Raw genomic sequence first — 17,057 nt, forward strand, 5'->3', positions numbered from 1 at the left:
TTGGAATGAAATTATTTCTTCTGGCAATCCATTCACAACTTACAAAATATTGTTGGATTAATGATCAGTCAATTCAAACACCACATGATTAATTCTAGATTGGCCCAGCAATTATTCTGTTGCTGAGGATGTGTCAGGCATCTCCATTTATGACACTTGGATCCTTGTCCAGGCTTATAATGCCTTGCCAAGAGAAACCAGTTTCTGCCTGCAAACTTACAGGCCTATCCTTGCCACGATTTTAGACTCTGTTTGAAAAGTAATTTGGTTACTTGTTTTTAGTTTGAGGCAGATAAAACCATGCAATCTCAATAATTACCTCCCAGGGTCATGGGGTGCACTAAATCTGGACACCTACAGAAAGTGTGGATGTCCCTCTGTGAGAATAAGTGAATGCAAAGGAGGGACCTGAATTATTGCTGGAATAAAACAGAATTTTGAGAGAAGTCTGTCTGGACACCACTGCAACATTTCTGAGTTGGATCACCCTCTGCTGCAAAGTGATGCAGCTCTGTGTCTGGACAGGGATATGGTCATTTATCAGCTGCAGCTGGCCCTGGAATGATGGTCATTGCTGACTGCAGCCACATTAATCCATGTTTGCTCCAGAAAAGGAGATTTATTAAACTCTTAACAAGTTTAAATCCTATTTTCATATCAAAGTATGGCTAAACTTATGGAAATTAACAGAAAATTTCATCATCACACAGTACCAGGAAAGCCCTGACTGAAAATAGTGTGTCTTGTTTTCTCAAGGGCCACCAGTCATTTATTTTCTACCCAGAGCAAGGGAAATTTTGTAGATTTACAAAATTTAACACTGATTCAACACTCTGGAAGCAATCTAAAGTCATAGAGAGATGTTCTGGCCGCTGTTACCTGTGCCTGAAAAGCCCAGCAGCTGAAAGGGAAGTGTCTCTGATAACACTGGGATCAGGTGTGGCTGCCATGGAATATTTGGTTTGGTGATCAGTATGAAGACACTGATTCTGAGGTGTGAATCACACATACTCCATCCCAAAACAGCCTCTTTAGTTCCATCACTGGACTCTTCAGAGCCATCCAAGCCACCAGCTGATCCTGCCTCTGGAAACAGCTTTCATCCTGTGCCAAGGCAGCTCCCAGCCCGTTTGGGGCCTGGGATAATGGGAATGGGATTGATGGGATTGTCCCCAGCTGGGGTGGCACAGCCCATGGCTGCACCAGAGTCACAGCTGGGGACAAACAGCCAGGGCCAGCCCACTCCAGGGTCACCTCCCAACCTTACACACCCTCGGCTTTCTGGCAGTCCCATCAAGCAGAAGGATCTTGATGTGCCCTGACTCCAGTTCAGAGTGGGAACACAACCATACCTATTCCCATATGCCCCTCTGGGATTTGGAAGCATTTCAAGTGCATGACAGAAATAGCACAGGGAGCAAAATCCTGTCCATCTGTCAGTGAATGAGCATGTGATTAAAAAATCCTGCTTTGCTGAACAATATGCAGTTAGCATTTGTCACACCATGTGGCAGAAATGGACCACAAAAAAAGTGCACAACAAGATCAGAGGAGAAAGCTGTCTTTACACCTATCAAAGGCCTTTTTATCAGGAAATAATCTGAAAATTTCAATATGAATGCCTTGACAACATGTTCTACAAGTTCTCTTACAACTTTTATTCCTTGCAAGTGCTCCAGACTGATAGCCAAGGACATGGAGCATGTCCTGTACCCACTGAACCCAGGACTCTGGATTCATCAGATCATTTAGGTTCAATAAAATTCCTAAGTGTCAGCCAATGCATTCCCTTTTAAGCATGTCCTTTAGTACTCTGCACAGCTGGGCTGGGCATAAGTACCTTGCAGAACTGGCTTTCAGGGCTCACCCTGGAGGAAGCCCTTCATATTTTGTGGCATTAAAAAGTGTTTCAGAGCAAGTCTGTCTGTACTGGTTCTGATCTGGCTGCTAATCAGATGCACACAGCTAGTCTTGTAAAACTGAAAGAGCCATCAGGAGACTGGGAGCTCTGGAGCCCATGGAAGCATGGAACAGGGGTAAGAACAGTGTCTGGCTTTGCACTGAAGCTGCTTCTGGAGAGGTCATTTCCAGTTTTATTTTTCACTCATAATATGGAACTAGCATAAAGGCTTTGGTGTCCATGCATTATAAAATTAAGAAAAGATGCTGCAGGTAGCCAATGAAGTCACCTCAAACAGTGAATCAAACTGTGGACTGCTCTGATACTTGTCCTCTTTTGGGGTGATCTGGAGAGCACTGTTATCCAGGATTTCCCCATATTTATTGCACAGAGACAGCCTTTTCCACCTTGAACTTCCTGGCACACCTTCCCTGGCTGTTTTGTCTGGACAGGCAGAGGCACTGGCTCCTCCCCATGCCAACAGGAACACTGAGATTCTTATATACCAGAGCTCAGGGAAACCTTTCTGCCCCACAATAATCCTGGTGCAATGCCCAGAGCTCACTTCTCTGCCACTGCAGGAACTAACCTGACTGTAACTAAAACTCCAGCTGTATCAGTAACCTTCTGCTGTGTTATAGTCAATGAAATTGAATCAAAGCCACATTAAATTCATCAATCCTGCAGCTGGCCCCTCTCTGCTTGGAGAAGTAGTGATTTTCTGGAAGAAACTCCATAGATTGTAAGTATTTGTGTGCTTACAGCTCTCCTGTCTCGAACAAAAAAAGTACAGCAGGAACTGTGAGCTTTCAGTAACTCAGTGAGGAGAATTCTCCTTACCTTGTTCACTTCTGACAGTCCTGCTTCTGTTCCTTTGGCAGTTTACAGCACGTGCACTCAGAACCCCTCCACCATTCCAAGTGATTTATAGGAAAAGCATCCTTGGAGGAATCCAGTGCCAAACAGAGATCTATGTTCAGTATTCAGTGAGTGAGCTGCTGCCAGCTGCTGTTGCCAGATGACAACAATATGAAATTAGGAGCAACTGTTGGCATAGCTGGGTTTGGAACTCCAGTAATTCCTGCTGTCTCAATGAAACTCCAGTGACACAGGGAAAGGTGGAGAGCAGAAACTGCTGCCAGGTGAGCAGCAAGGCAGCAGCAGGTCCTGCCCCTGAGCTCCAAATTAGAATTAGACATTCTATTGAAGTCATCAGCATCTTCCAGAACCTTTCTGGGACAAACAGGAGACTCACACAGATAATATCCCATCAGCTTGTGCAAGTCAAAACAACTCCACCCCAGTCAAAGGAGTAAGACTCATCTATCCCAGCTGAGGATCTGTAAGTTTTTTGTCAAAAACAAACTTCAACTCAACAGCACAGCAGGAGTCTATTATTCTCAAACAGTCAGGATTTAAAAGCCAGCTTTTCCCCTAAAATCCAAACATTGCCACTTTCTGGTCACTAGAGCTGTTGAGGACCTGAGTCTGCTCTCACTGAACACAACAGTGACATTGCCTGGGGAGTGCAGTGAGACCATACCAGAACACAGAAATAAAAATTAGAGGCAAATCCTTTGCTTTTACTTTTAAAATTCTGACAGCAGAAGACTGGAGAAAGGCAGAGTGAGCCCAGCACTTATGAACCATTCCTAGAGCTCATTCTCAGGCTGAAGTATGATGCTGCTTCAAGCTGCAATGCCCTTTTTTATGAACACTTTAGTCCAGACCACAATAGTATAAGATACCAAATGTATTTTACGTCTAAAGAAAAATAATTTAAAAAATATCTTACCCCTTCTTCTTGATTGCCTTCTCCAGCATTTTCTCATATGACACCTTTTCTTTGTCATACTGGGCCACTATTTTGTCAATCTGCGTGCAGTGCAGCTTCTGCATGGCACTGTGCTCCTGGAAAACAGCAGGGCCCTGCCATTAGGTCACTGGGTATCTGATGGGCAATTTCCTTAGAGCCTAGGGAACATGGGTGTACAAATGTTCCCTTCTGACAATGGAGGGGGAGCCCTGAGTGCTTGCACGGTCACACAAGGTGCACCCAGCCTCAGGCACACACACCAAGGGCTGCCCAAGGGAAGGTGTGCTCCCTGCAGCACATTTCAGTCCATTTAAGCACACCTGCCTTTCCTGGGAGTCCAGCTACCACCCTTTAGTCTTCCCCTATAATTTAACTAGGAACTGCCTGTGCTAGTGAGCAACTGTCTAAAATGAGGCTCAGAGAACTCTAACTGATCATACCTTGGCATGCTTCTTCTTTAAGGCATTCAGCTCCTTCTGCTGTTTCTTTAAATGCTTTATATAAGCCTGAAAAAAGAGAAGCTGGATCAATTCTTCTGTGGCCATATTGACTTTAGCCAGGTAAAATCCTGGCTACTTAAAACAAAAATTAGGAGCACCTCCTGAGAAGCTTGTGTCAAATCTTACCTTCATTTGCTTTAAATCTTCTATCTTCACTTGAGGAATAAGGTCTATACCTGGGAAGGTATTGATACAGTTTATCTATACATACTAGTATATCTCATATTCAAAATTTGAGTTTTACCCCAGCAACCTACATTTAACTTAACAATTAATTAATTAATGTTTTTCACCATATGAAAAAAATAATCACAGGTTAATGATAAAATTATTGATCAAGATCTAGCTAAAATGCAGTCATTTGCTTTTCCCATGCACTCTTCAATCAATTGCCTTGTGGAAAAAGAATTCAATCAATGAGTGTATTTTAACCTCTTACAGTTCTGGACTGAAGTGCCAAAACACAGCAATCTAAGAATTGAAAAAAGGTCATTTTTGCAAACTAAGCATACCATTTATGAATATTAAAACACCTTCAGAATTTTGGTCCCTAGCTGGAGATTGTTCTGGCACCACTTCTTGTGTGGGGAGTTTCTTGGGTAGGGTTATACGTGGGGTGGGGCTATTTTCTTTTCTTAGGAGTGTAAGACTCTGCTCAAGTATATGGTACCAACATTAGTCTAGTAAATGGGACAGGAGCAGATGCAGGCACAGATAGAGGCTGAAGTTTTCAAAAACACAAGTGATTTGACTCTTACTGAAAATCTGGGACCAAAACACCCCCATATTCTTGTGCATTGAAAGCCTTCCCCATTTTGCTGCTCAAGTAATTTCTAACAGCAGTATGAGCTGTGTATTTTAACAGTGCTAGAATTATTCATATCCTAGTAAATCACAGAGATAAGAAACACAAAATAAGGATCATTACATGGGACATAGAAATGAGCAGCTCTATTTTAACATGCAAGAATAGGGATGAAAACTGCAGTCAGGAGAGTGTTAGGCACTGAGACCTCAGGCCTGCATCAGGCTGCTGGGGTTCTAAGCAGGCTTCCTCAGGGTTTTATTTTAAAGCATTTGCTGCATAGAACCACTACACAGAACATTTCCTCAGCTGTCCAGGCTCCGTGGCCAGCAGGAATCTGCTGTCACCCAGCAAATTGCAAGCTTGATTAATGCACACTAAAGCTAACACTTGTGCAAATGGTCATGGTACACGAAATGAAAACACCTCACTGCATGGAGGGACCCAGGGCTCACACCAGGGAACAACTTCTGAGGGAGTTCAGGTGCCAGAGACAACTGAGGCTTTGATTCACTGCCAGTGACTCCAGGGAAATGGCACTTGGGCTCTCAGCAGATCCCTTCCCCAGAGCGTGACCAGCCATGGGGGCTTGAATTTGAGCCCAAGAGCCCTCTGTGCTCCTCCCCCCTCCTGGCAATCCCTTGGGCCAAGCTGGATGAGGGACAGAGCCACATCCTAATTCCTGTGGCCCGCTCACAGAAATATTTACTGTCTTTCATTCAGCTGTACAAATTTGTTTTCTCGCTTAGTCTTCATTACCTGTGATGATATGGGAGAAACAAATAATCCCATTTGAGTGTATAAAATGACTTTGTAGAGTGAATGGTGAAGAGCTAGGAGAAAATACTTACTCACTTATAAATGAGCACATCTAATTTTTTTTTTCAATAAACATGCCATTTCCATAATCACTATTCAGAATAAAACCACACTGTGAAAACATTTCTAATTGTTGGGAAATCTCTACAGATTCCAGTGAATTCTAAATACCTTTAATTACTTAACTCTGCAACCCTGCCAAGGGATTTGTGAGGGGAGAAAAAAAGCAGAAGAGTTTCTGTGGACTATGCCAGATAACAGTCACTCCTGTTGGCACTGCTCCAGGAATCCTTACTAGTAAACTGTTCCCAGAGCCATGCAGGTTATGTGTACAATACAGAGATAAAATAAACCCCTAGCTGCTTACCAGAGGCGTGCAGCTACACCGAGAGGGCACCGTGTGAAATAAAGCTGCCTTGCCTTTACACAGGCATTTCAGCAACACACTGAGTGCGCCTGCAGTGAGCCAGAGACACCTCCCAAGGGCAGGATGCTAGGAGTGAGCGCAAGCCCAGAATGAAAGCTGAGAAATGAGTGCTGCTGTGGGGCTCTGTGCCCCCCTCAGGGCACAGCACGACCTGGGTACCTTTCTTGGCGTCGGTGCCAGAGCCCAGGCCTGCAGTGGTGCTGGGCCGGAGCTCAGAGCTACTCTGAGGAGTCACAGTGGCTTTGGGATTGTTGGCCTTCCCCTTCCTGTCGTTCTTGGAAGTGTCATTTGGTACATCAGCTATGTCACTCTGAAAGAAACACCAGAACACAGGGATTGTTCTTTTGCCTGCAGTGCAAAAAGCTGGGAACATTTCTGAGTGGCTTACTTTAAACATAATGAAATTGCAACATATTTTCAAACAACACTGCAGAAAAGCATTTGTAATCCATTCCAAATAGCTACTTACTAAAATACAACTTGGTCCCCACTTATTAAAATCTGCCCCCCTAAAGGAGGTATTAATGTGCTCCATGAAAAGCCAGTCAGTATTTCAATAAATGACATAAGGCACGCAAAGAAGCTTATATTTGAAAATGAGAAGTGATCAGGTGAATTGATTGGAGAAGGACCAGCTCACTTTAAATAAAGAGCACAGCATGGACAGAAGTGGGTTGTGTTTGTCATTGATTCTACTTACAGTTTCAATGCCCATAGCTCTCATTTGGTCTGCTCTTTTTTCTGTGATTGACAAAAATTTCTTTGGATCTGATAAAGCATCCACAATATCTGTAAGAAAAAAAAAATCAACTTTTTGTGAGCTTTGCAGGCATCTGGAAATGAGTATTTTACAAAAGCTTTATTCTATCCCTGGTATTATGAGACATGGCTTGCACCAGGAGCCCAGCTTTCTGCAGTGGATTTGGCAGGGCTGGAAGTGCTTATTCCCACAGCACCTGCAACATGGAACAGCTCTTAATGCACCAAGGTGTGGTTTTAGTCCAGATCCTTATTTAGAGGAACGCAGTGACTCTGTCAGACTGGTCTAGCCTCCTCCCAGTTACTGACTGTAGATTTTGGGACCAGGATGGGATCTCCTGGCCACAAAGCATTAACTTTGTCCCTTGGCTGAGGGTGCTGACTGACTGCAGGGAATTGCAGAAAATGCCTCTGTATTTCCTAGCTAAAGAGCAGTTTCAGGTGGATTGAAGCCATCAGGTAAATCTATTCTCAGCAGCCCTTGTGATATTCCATGACAGGCTGTGAAATGGCTTTTCTGGGCAAGACCAGCATTGAATCCTGCACATGACATGGGACCACCAGTGGTACCACAGCCCTGGGTACCACACAGATCATTGAATTTGTTTTCCAGTGCAGGGACAAATATGCAAGCACAGCTTCATAGCATGACAAAGTCCCAGCAATTTTTTACATGCATATCAAATAATCTCTTCCTGTGCTTAACTCCAACAGTCAAAAAAAAGTGAAAATATCCAACCCATCAAGAGGCTTGGGAAGAAACTCATTGTTCAAAGTAGGGACTGGGCTGTATCATCTCCCTCCCAAACTGAGCTGTTCTGTGGAATGCTCCTCTGAAGCCACAGCTGACAGGCCTCCCACTCCCACAGAAACTGTATTAACACTCAGCACTACCCTTGAGATCTGTTTGTCTACACGAACAGGTCATCTCCAGTAACTGCTGTGACCCACTGATGTCTCCTGAAACTCATTTCTCACACACAGAAGCCATGTAGGATTTATTTTTAGCCATGGCAATGGCTCGTGGCTGAGCACTGAGTGTGTCTCCTCTCCCTAAGCCATTAGGGACGTCCTCCTGTCCTTGGCAGTGCAGAGGCAGGGCCGCCCTGGCAGCACCGTGCTGGAAACGTCCCAGTTTCACTGGAAGCTGAAGGCAGGAGCTGCCAGGTGAGGATGCCCACGGTGGGCTGTGCCAGGAACCACCCCAGCACATGCCCAGGCTCAGCCCTGCTGGGGGGCTGGGGAGCTGAGCCTCCCTGTGCCCTGCTCCTGTCCCCAGTCCCAGGGCGGTGAGCTGGGGTGGGAGCTGCAATCAAACCCACAGCTCTGACACTCACTGCACAGGGCACCCACCATGAACCTGACAGCCAGGCTTACTCACTGCACAGCTCCAGGACAGAAATGTGTACAACGCTGCTCCATTTGCATCAGTTTGTGCCATTATTGTGGTTTTATTGGGAACAGAGGGGCTGATGCAAATAAACCACAAGAAATTGCAAAGCTATAAAATAAAAAAGGAAAGCACATCTTTGAAAGCCTACAATGCATCACCTTTTCTAGTTATTATTCGGGGCACATTTTAAATCTTACTCATACAGGTTAAAAAGACAAAAAGGAAAGAAGAAAGAAAGTAGGCAGCTAGTGACTTGAGCTCTACCTTCCTACAGGTTTGCTGAAACAACCCCGGAGATCCTAGTGATGGCTCATAAAACAATGAGCAGCTCACTGAAGATAAGTAATTAAACCCCCACGGCAGCAGAACACTAATGACTGATTGCACCTGGGTGTCAGAAGTGACTGCCAGGTGTTCAGCATGCTGCTGCTCTGTACCAAGGAGGGAAACACAGGAGGCACATGCAGCCTGTCTGGGAGGGAGAGCAGAGCCAGAACTGAGCTCACTGAGCTCCTGCTCATGCACAGGCTGCTTCTGCCATGCTGACAGCAAACCACAGCCACCAGCCCTCCCTTCCAGCAGCATTGTACTGCACCAACACTCTTACTGAGGGTAGCAGTGCTTTCCCACCTTATCAAATAAACCACTCACAGCACTGCTGACACTGCAGCACACAATGTGCAAACTCTAAACTGGTGCTGAAATTCTCTTTGGAAAACAAGTCTTTCCCATCTGCAAGTGCAGAATGCAGTTTAAAAAAATAATTAAACAAATATTTTCTCCTAGTGGTTCCAGCACGCTCAGCAGCTCAAGCCACATGGAACTCAGTGCTAAGTTTAAATTCTGTCCTTAGGAAAAGTCTGGTGCCACAGAACATCAATCCCAAATCAGAAGCACATCCTTGGCTGAGAAAATATTTCAACTGAGTCATTTGCTGCCAACAGCCTCAGTTCAGGTAAGAATTAAAGGGCACACTTAAACATGTCTCTTAGACTGATGGGTCAATTACCCTTGAGAATCTCAAGTTTGGGCAGAAGCTCACATTTCTCTGGAGACAAAGTCCCTGCAGTTAAATACTGGGGATGAAACGTGCTGCACAATGGCATGGTGGTGCTCCAGGGCCCCTGGCACACCTCCAGCTGACTTGCAGAAACCAGGATTCCACATGTGAAGAACACAGATGCTCCTGTAACACCTTTTTTCCATGAAATGTTGTTACTGAAGTCTCAGCCTGTTAATTTTTTAAAGCCTGGATAAGCACCAGCAAACACAGACTTGAAGACAAGTTAGGTCAACCTTCCCTTCCTCCAGTTTCTACAGTGGAAATCACTCAGAGAAGTGCAGCCATTCTTTACATGGCTGCAGGTTTGAAACAGGTTTTGTGAAGAGAAAAACACTAGTTTGATCAATATGTTTCATCAGTAACCCCTGAGGTAATTGCTGCAGAGTCAGAGCTCCAGCATTCTATGCAATTCCTGCTTTACAGTTTGAAATGGTTCATGCATTGTCCAGTGCACAAGCAAATTTCATCTGGGGTGCGGAAGCCCTTTCTGGCAGGGGGAACTCAGGCATTACACAGGTTTTAGTGGTGCAATGATTACTCTCAGCTCTGTGCTCCCACACACGCGTGGCAATTGGCCACTGCTCAGCGTAAGTGACCACAGCTCTGCCAGCCTCATCATGGAAATGCTCACGTGAAATTAACTTCCTGAGAGCCCAAAAACAATTAAACCACACTAAAGACATGTAAAATCAGGATAGAAAAATGCAGAGAGGTTCTGGATGCTGAATTATTTCACTGGCCTTTTACAAAAATACGCCAATTTTCCCAAGAATACAGAATTGGCTTTGTTTGAAAGAAACTATGTTTCTGCATGTATTTTTTAATACTTATAGACCAATCAATATAGATAAAGTACATCCTAACCAGATGTATGTACAGATATTTATGTCAGACAATATGCAATAAAATAAAAGACTCTAAATTGTCAACAGAGAAAAATCAAATTGACCTTAGTAGTAGTAGCTTTTTTCCACATTATTTTCTTGTTTTAGTACACCAATGCTTTTATCATCAACAGACACAGGCACTTGGTCAGAAAGCAGATTTGTCCCCTCAACATGCAGAGATCCCAAGGAGTTACAGAAAGTTAGGGATCCTGAACCTCCCCATCCTGCAGCACTGCACGTGTGCTCTGGCTGGCACAGGGAGCACTTCAGGGCTTGCACAGCAACACTCCAGAGCCACAGCACAGCGAGCCCAAGGCTGCTCTCACCTCCAAACCCATCAGGCACGTAGGTTTTGAGCACAATGTTGCAGAACACGGTGGGAAGGGAGAGGGGCTTGTTGCCCTCGTTGCGCAGGGAAATGTGTCTGTAACCTGCCTGCAGCCCGTCCAGAGGCAGGATCCTCTGCCCAATCAGCTTGTTGTTGTCATCATACACGGCTATCCTCAGCACAGCAAGGTCAGGCAGGATAACCTGGAAAGCCACAGAGCACAGACATGTCATGGCACTGACAGAGCAGCTCCTCCCCGCCTCCCGTGCGCGAACTCGGTGCCAGAGACTGCCAGCATTGCAAGAGCCCAGGCATCCAAATGAAATCTTCCTAGAAAAGCTTTTTTCACCCTAAATAACGGGTACATTTCAGGCTATGTAAATCCTGCAGCTCACAGTTACACCAGCTAAATACTCTGCGTGTTTGTTTCTCATTACTGGAGACTGATAAGAAGGCAGGTAAATATTGCATAGGAAATGACAGATCCAGCAGCAACCAAAGGGCAGGCAGTGCTGGATCAGGAGGAATTATGACAGAGAGATGGGATTTGGGATGCATCCAAAAGGGCAAGGAGAGTGCAAGCACAGGCTGCTGGGGATGTGTGAGCTGCTGCAGGCTGTGCTGCACTCAGCACATGGCTCAAGGCATGCACGGGAGCAGGGATGCTCAGCCTCCTGCCCCTGCCCAGCTGGGCTGACAGGACAGGGACAGGGAACAGAGATCAGAGACCCCCTGCCCTCCCTGCAGCACAGGGGCTGCCTCTGGGCATGCAGCACTGAGGAGCAGGCAGACAGCAGAGTGCAGCTCCTCTGCCAGCCCAGCCCACCCCAACCACACACTGGGACAGATTTCCCCCCTTCCCTGCCTGGGGCTACTCCCCAGCACTGTGGGACACAGGGGAAGAGCTCAGGGAGCTGTGCCTGCCTGCTCCCTTACACCTTCTCAGCCTTCTCAGGGGGCACAAATAAAGGCTGCTCTTGGTCTCTGAACCATGGCAGCAGCTCATGGATATCCTGCTCTGCTCAACTACAGCTCAGCCCTCCCAGCACAGGCCACGAGCAGCACTGCTCCCTCCTCCCCTCACACAACAGAGGGACAACACAGAACCCAGGTCAGAGAGACTGAAACCTTATCTTAATTAAAATAAATATGAGAAAACGTGACAGGAGAACAATCAAACGCAGTACCTGAGAACGACTGTGTGGGGTTAAGCATCAGCCTGAGCATAACCCTGCAACCCAAGCAGGGCAGGTGAGATCTCCCCCCTACAGGGCACAGATCAGCACATCTTTCATTACATGATGCTCTTTGACACAGATTTGCCACGATGGGGACTGAGTTTATTGTTCCCTCTGCATTAATTTGTTCTGTGGTATCCTGCTAGGACTTGCACCCTCTCATGATGTTTTAGCACAGTGCACCCCATGCCATCAGCATCTCCAGCTGGAGGAATCACTCACCTGCTGGATCTCCAGTGGGTGCTGATTACACTGCTAGCTATGATAAGGGCCTGAGGTAGAGAAAAATAATCTCTTGGCTGACCTACAAGTTCAAGAGAGCCTGTGACCATGGGATTGCTCACTGGAGAGCAGTAATGAGAAATACTGGCCTCAAGTCTCTGTGCCCATGTCCCAGCACACGGGCTGCACTGGAATTTCTGGCCCTTTTGATGTAAGAAATCAGACAGCAGCAGCTGCTGGTCACACGGCCAGCAAGCCATGGGCAGCACATGGCCTGTACATCAGCATCTTCCCTGTGCTCCTCACACAGAGAAAAGCACCTGGAGTCACATTCCTTCCACAATATGAGCTCATAAAAAACTCTTGCATCAACTCAATTTCTCTCAAAAACTGGCTGCGCTGTTAGGAAAGCAGATTAAGTGTGTAATATATCCAAGTGTGAAGAGCTATCACCACTCAGCAAAAAGTCTGACATTTGGACTACAAGTCTGAACTTTGGAATAAAAGAGCAACAATTCTGCATGACAACAAAACAGGTGTAAGCAAAACAGATGTTATCCAAGACAGCACTGTAACACATGTAGTCTGGATGAAACTCCAGGCAACAGAAGAAAAAGAAAATAAATATATATATATATATGTATCATATATATATAAGGACTGAGAAATAAAAACTGAACACGGACAAATGGTCTCTCTCTTTAAATCCCCCATGCCAAGAAAAAAAGGGTTGTTTTTTCTTTCAGTATTGGAAAAAAATAAAAAAATAAAAAAGGCACATGATGCACATGGACCACTGAAGGAGGGAGCTGGCAACACGCCTGAGGAACACAGCACCCTTCCAACTTTTCCATGTAATGACATTGACCTTAGCTTTGGATGCAGCATCTCACCTGCCCTCTGGGCTGAAGGAACAGTGCAAGATAGCAGCCACTGCCAGGGCAGGGAAGAAGGAATCTCCAGGGAATGATGGTGTCCGCCAGCGGGGCTCACTCTGAGCAGACTGCATACCTTGAACACAGGCATGGTCACAGAGGAGGTGCCTACCTCCAAGTGGGAGGAGGAAGCAAAGGGGAGGAAAAAGCCAAATGGAAACAAAAACAACAAAAAAATCATGTGATAGCTACAGAGGTTATCCGTTAGAAAAATAAAACCAAAGCAGAACCAAAAAGAAAGCAGAACCAAAACAAGGCGAAACCAAGCAGGCTCCTGAAAGCTGCCCTCAGCTTTCCACGTTCACAGCAGCACCCGGGGCCCTAGAAGCCTGGCCGTGGAGCAGCACTCGTCTGGGTGAGCAGGGAGGGCTGGCTCAGGGGGCAGGGCACAGCAGGGCCCTGCACAGATGCCACCCTACCTTCCTGAAGACAAAGGACTCCTCGTTGTACACGGGGTTCAGGCCGTTGTTCATCACCATGCGCGTGCGGAACTCCTTGCGGATGGTGTCCGTGGGCAGCCCGTACATGTCCACCTCCACGTAGGTGCCAATCTTCTTGTCTGACAGGAACTGCCCAGAGATCACCTGCAACACAGCAGCGCAGAGAGAAAGGCACTGCAGGGCAGGCACGTGCAAAATGGGGGTCATTTCTCACTGACATTGCTCTGAGAGATGGTTTACAGCTGACACGCGTTTAGTTCCTCGTGTGCAAAGGGTGCATTTCAAACTGCACCTCCTTGGGAAAGCTCCTGTGGTCAGACATGGAAATACAACTTCACCTGAAATGGCACTGCCAGCAGTGCCTCACAGATGCATCCACGGCAGGAAAACACTGAATGGAACAACCAGAGCTGGCACTGCTATTCCACAACTTCTAACACTCTGCTCAAAAGCACTTTTTGATATGATACATCTTGAGCACAAGAGGTAAAAGGAAACTCTTGCTCTGTTTTCACTCAGGTGAAGGTTTGAAGCTAATCACGTGTCAGTCTGACTCCATATTATGTGTTTGGAAAGTGCAGGATGCTTCAAAAGTGAAAAACCAAAACCCCACAGGATTCCTCAGTATTGTTAGAGATATGAAGGTCTGTTGCCATTTCACTCCAAGTAAAGATTAATCTAGCCACAGCAAGTGATTACTCCAGAGAAAATTTTTATTTCACCAAGATGATCTGTTATCTAAAAATACAGCTAATGTTTTCATTACTACAATCAAGGGGGGAAGACAAAGACTGAAACATGATTTCACAGAACTAAGCTAATTCCAGATCCTGTTCTTTGCGTGACATAACATCCTTCTGGGGAACACTCTGGATAACAGATCTGAAAAGTTTTGTGGTTGAGGGTATCATTGCTGGCTTTTGCTCCATTCAACTCCTTAATTACAAAATTTGCATGGAATTTTACACTAGTTTTAGTCACAAAAGAAAGGTAACTGTCAAAATGCATGACCTAGGAACCATCTGATCCCACTTCCTTCTTGGAGGGGCTGTGCTTTGATTACCATTTAAGGAACACAACATTAATTAAACGTGCTTATTCTACTAGAGGTGCAAATGGAGCTTAGTTCCACATCTGGAATGCATGAGGAATGCTTGGCCAGCGAGGGTGTGAAATTGAAATACAGCCCATGGAAAATGCTAACTGAAAGCTGAAGCCTTTTGCTCACCAAGCAGGTTTTACAATTGTCAGCCCCCTCCCAGAACTGGGCACTGACCGTGCTGTAGAACTGCAGCAGGAGCTTTATGGACTTGGTTACTCACAGATAGCTCCAGAGTAAGGGCCGGCCTCACACCAACCATTTCCTACATTCATTCTGAAGATATCCTGTCCCTGTGTGCCCAGACTCCTCCCTGCTCTGTGGGGACAAGTGAGGCTGTGCAATTTCACATTGTGCATGGGAAGGAACTTCATTCCTTTATGTGTTTGTGTGGGCTCATGGATTTCACAAAGACCATTGTGTCAGAACACCACCATGAGCAATAACACATCATTTCCAATTCTATCATACTCCACTCAGATCAAGGAAACAAAGGCATCTTAGCCAGCAATATTAAAAAAGAAAAGAAAAATAACCAATGTGCTGAAATCTGCCCAGTCCAAGCACATTGAGTGCATATATGCAATTTCTGGTGATTCTAAGTGTGCTTTGGGTGTGCTGGCAGCTGTCTGTGCTGCCTTACCTGCACAGAGCACGTTGCAGCAATAACACCATCCACAGGAGTTTCAGAGAACGGGTCGAATGTCCGGTCTGGTCGCCGCATGAAATCTGGCTTTAGTAGGTACCTTATGGCAAGGGCAAAAAGAGAAAATTATCCTTGTTTGGAAATTAAATTGGTATTAAATACCTATGAAATGGATGTTCTGCCCTTAAACAATGAGCTCTCCTAAGCAGTGTAAAATACAAACTCATTCCAGCTGCAAGTGTGAGGAAGTAAAAGAAAGTATTACAGTTGTCTGGAACATAGGTAAACACTAGTTTTAACTTTGATTAACCAGCTACAGAGATATTAAATCAATCTGTGATTATAAGATACAAATAAATGTAATATAATCAAGGACATTTCAAAACAACTGAACAATACAGTTAAAAAATACAGGGAGTCACCATGTAGTAAAACACAGATGCTCTCATTTGATTTAATTCTTTAACACTTGGGAAAAGCACAGAGGGATTTTTCAATGTTATTTTTCCAGATAAAGCAGCTCCTTATGGTTCAAGACTTGTACACTAAATTTCAGCTTGAAGCTGATTTTTTCATGGTGGTTATGAAACCTTGGGGGAAACAACTGATAATGTCAGTGCTGACAGATTGTTAATTATAGCAGCACGAAAGGTACCACCACAATAACACTCACAATGCCTCCCTGAGGACCTCACACTGCATCATCATATCAATGAAGCCAATTTGTGCTCTGGTGCACCAAAACCCAAGGATCTGCCACCAAAATGAAACAGCAGTTGATCACTGCAGAAAGGCTGCACATTACAGACATTCTCTTCAACTCATGGAAGAAAATGTGCAACTGGAAAAATCTTGCTAATTCTGCAACCCTGACAGACAAAGCTGCTTGAAGATGAATTTTTACCCACCCTTAGCCTCTAGTGAATCACTGGTACACAATATGATAAAGGCCTAGACAGAATTCAGGGATTAAAAAATGCTAGAAAAATTCCAGTGGAAAGAATGTCAGTGCTTTCATCCATTTCTTAATAACACTGCTTCTGTTTGGAAGCAATATTACTCTTTTTTCTTCCATTAAAAATATTTTTCTTCCATTAGAAAAGTGATTTCTTAATATTCGGTTAATTTAAGGCAGGTTGGGGCAGAAGGGAACTAACTCTCCTTAGCCTCTGTTTTCAGCCTGCTGCAATAAGAAATGCTGAAATGACCTTGTTTGATCAGCATGAAAGGTGCAAATCAGAAAAGAGGAGTACAGGCAGAAGGAAATGCTCAGTTTTTCATTTCCCTTGTGACTGAAACACCACCACATTTACAATGCATATCAAAACATTACCATGCATTACCACTACATTATTATCAAAGCACTGATGGAAGAACCCAGGAATTTAGTTGGTAATTCTGCCTGTCCTTCAGAGAATTTGGCAAAAGTAAGCAGGTGCTATTTTACTAAGCTGGTGGGTCCAAGAAGAAAGGAACCAAACTCTGCCATAAGAAAGCTTTCGTTTTCTTCTGTTCTTGTGGTTTTGATTGAAATGACAGAGAGTGCACTTTGTGAAAGCCAAGAGCCTCTCCTGGAGTGCTCACAGCTGCAATGAAGGCATGGCATGGCCAAGCACTCTGTGCCATTCCCCAAATGAACAATTGTACCAAGCTCCATCCACCAGACTTTCTTTCTGAGTAAGATCTGCAGCAGTAAAAGAGCAGCTCCTTCCCAGGAAGAGTGTGCAGATTCTGATGTGTTTCTGGACTGTCATTTCCTGTGATTCATTAAGCTTCTCCT

General features: G+C 45.0%; 1 protein-coding gene across 5 annotated transcripts in view; it reads right to left on the minus strand.

Moving 5' to 3' along the window:
• The window catches only part of PLCB4 (phospholipase C beta 4), a 176,996-nt gene that overhangs the window by 18,772 nt on the left and 141,167 nt on the right, over nucleotides 1–17,057 (minus strand). For all 5 annotated transcript variants that reach the window (XM_059468217.1, XM_059468215.1, XM_059468216.1 and 2 more), the window contains 8 exons: nucleotides 15,275–15,377; nucleotides 13,512–13,676; nucleotides 10,696–10,900; nucleotides 6,968–7,056; nucleotides 6,427–6,577; nucleotides 4,343–4,392; nucleotides 4,157–4,222; nucleotides 3,696–3,811 (listed from right to left, as the gene is read on the minus strand). In XM_059468217.1, the coding sequence (XP_059324200.1) occupies nucleotides 3,696–3,811; nucleotides 4,157–4,222; nucleotides 4,343–4,392; nucleotides 6,427–6,577; nucleotides 6,968–7,056; nucleotides 10,696–10,900; nucleotides 13,512–13,676; nucleotides 15,275–15,377 (945 nt within the window). The remainder of the gene's footprint in view (nucleotides 1–3,695; nucleotides 3,812–4,156; nucleotides 4,223–4,342; nucleotides 4,393–6,426; nucleotides 6,578–6,967; nucleotides 7,057–10,695; nucleotides 10,901–13,511; nucleotides 13,677–15,274; nucleotides 15,378–17,057) is intronic.

Source organism: Ammospiza nelsoni, chromosome 3 (genome assembly GCF_027579445.1).
Source record: "Ammospiza nelsoni isolate bAmmNel1 chromosome 3, bAmmNel1.pri, whole genome shotgun sequence".
Lineage (NCBI taxonomy): Eukaryota > Metazoa > Chordata > Aves > Passeriformes > Passerellidae > Ammospiza > Ammospiza nelsoni.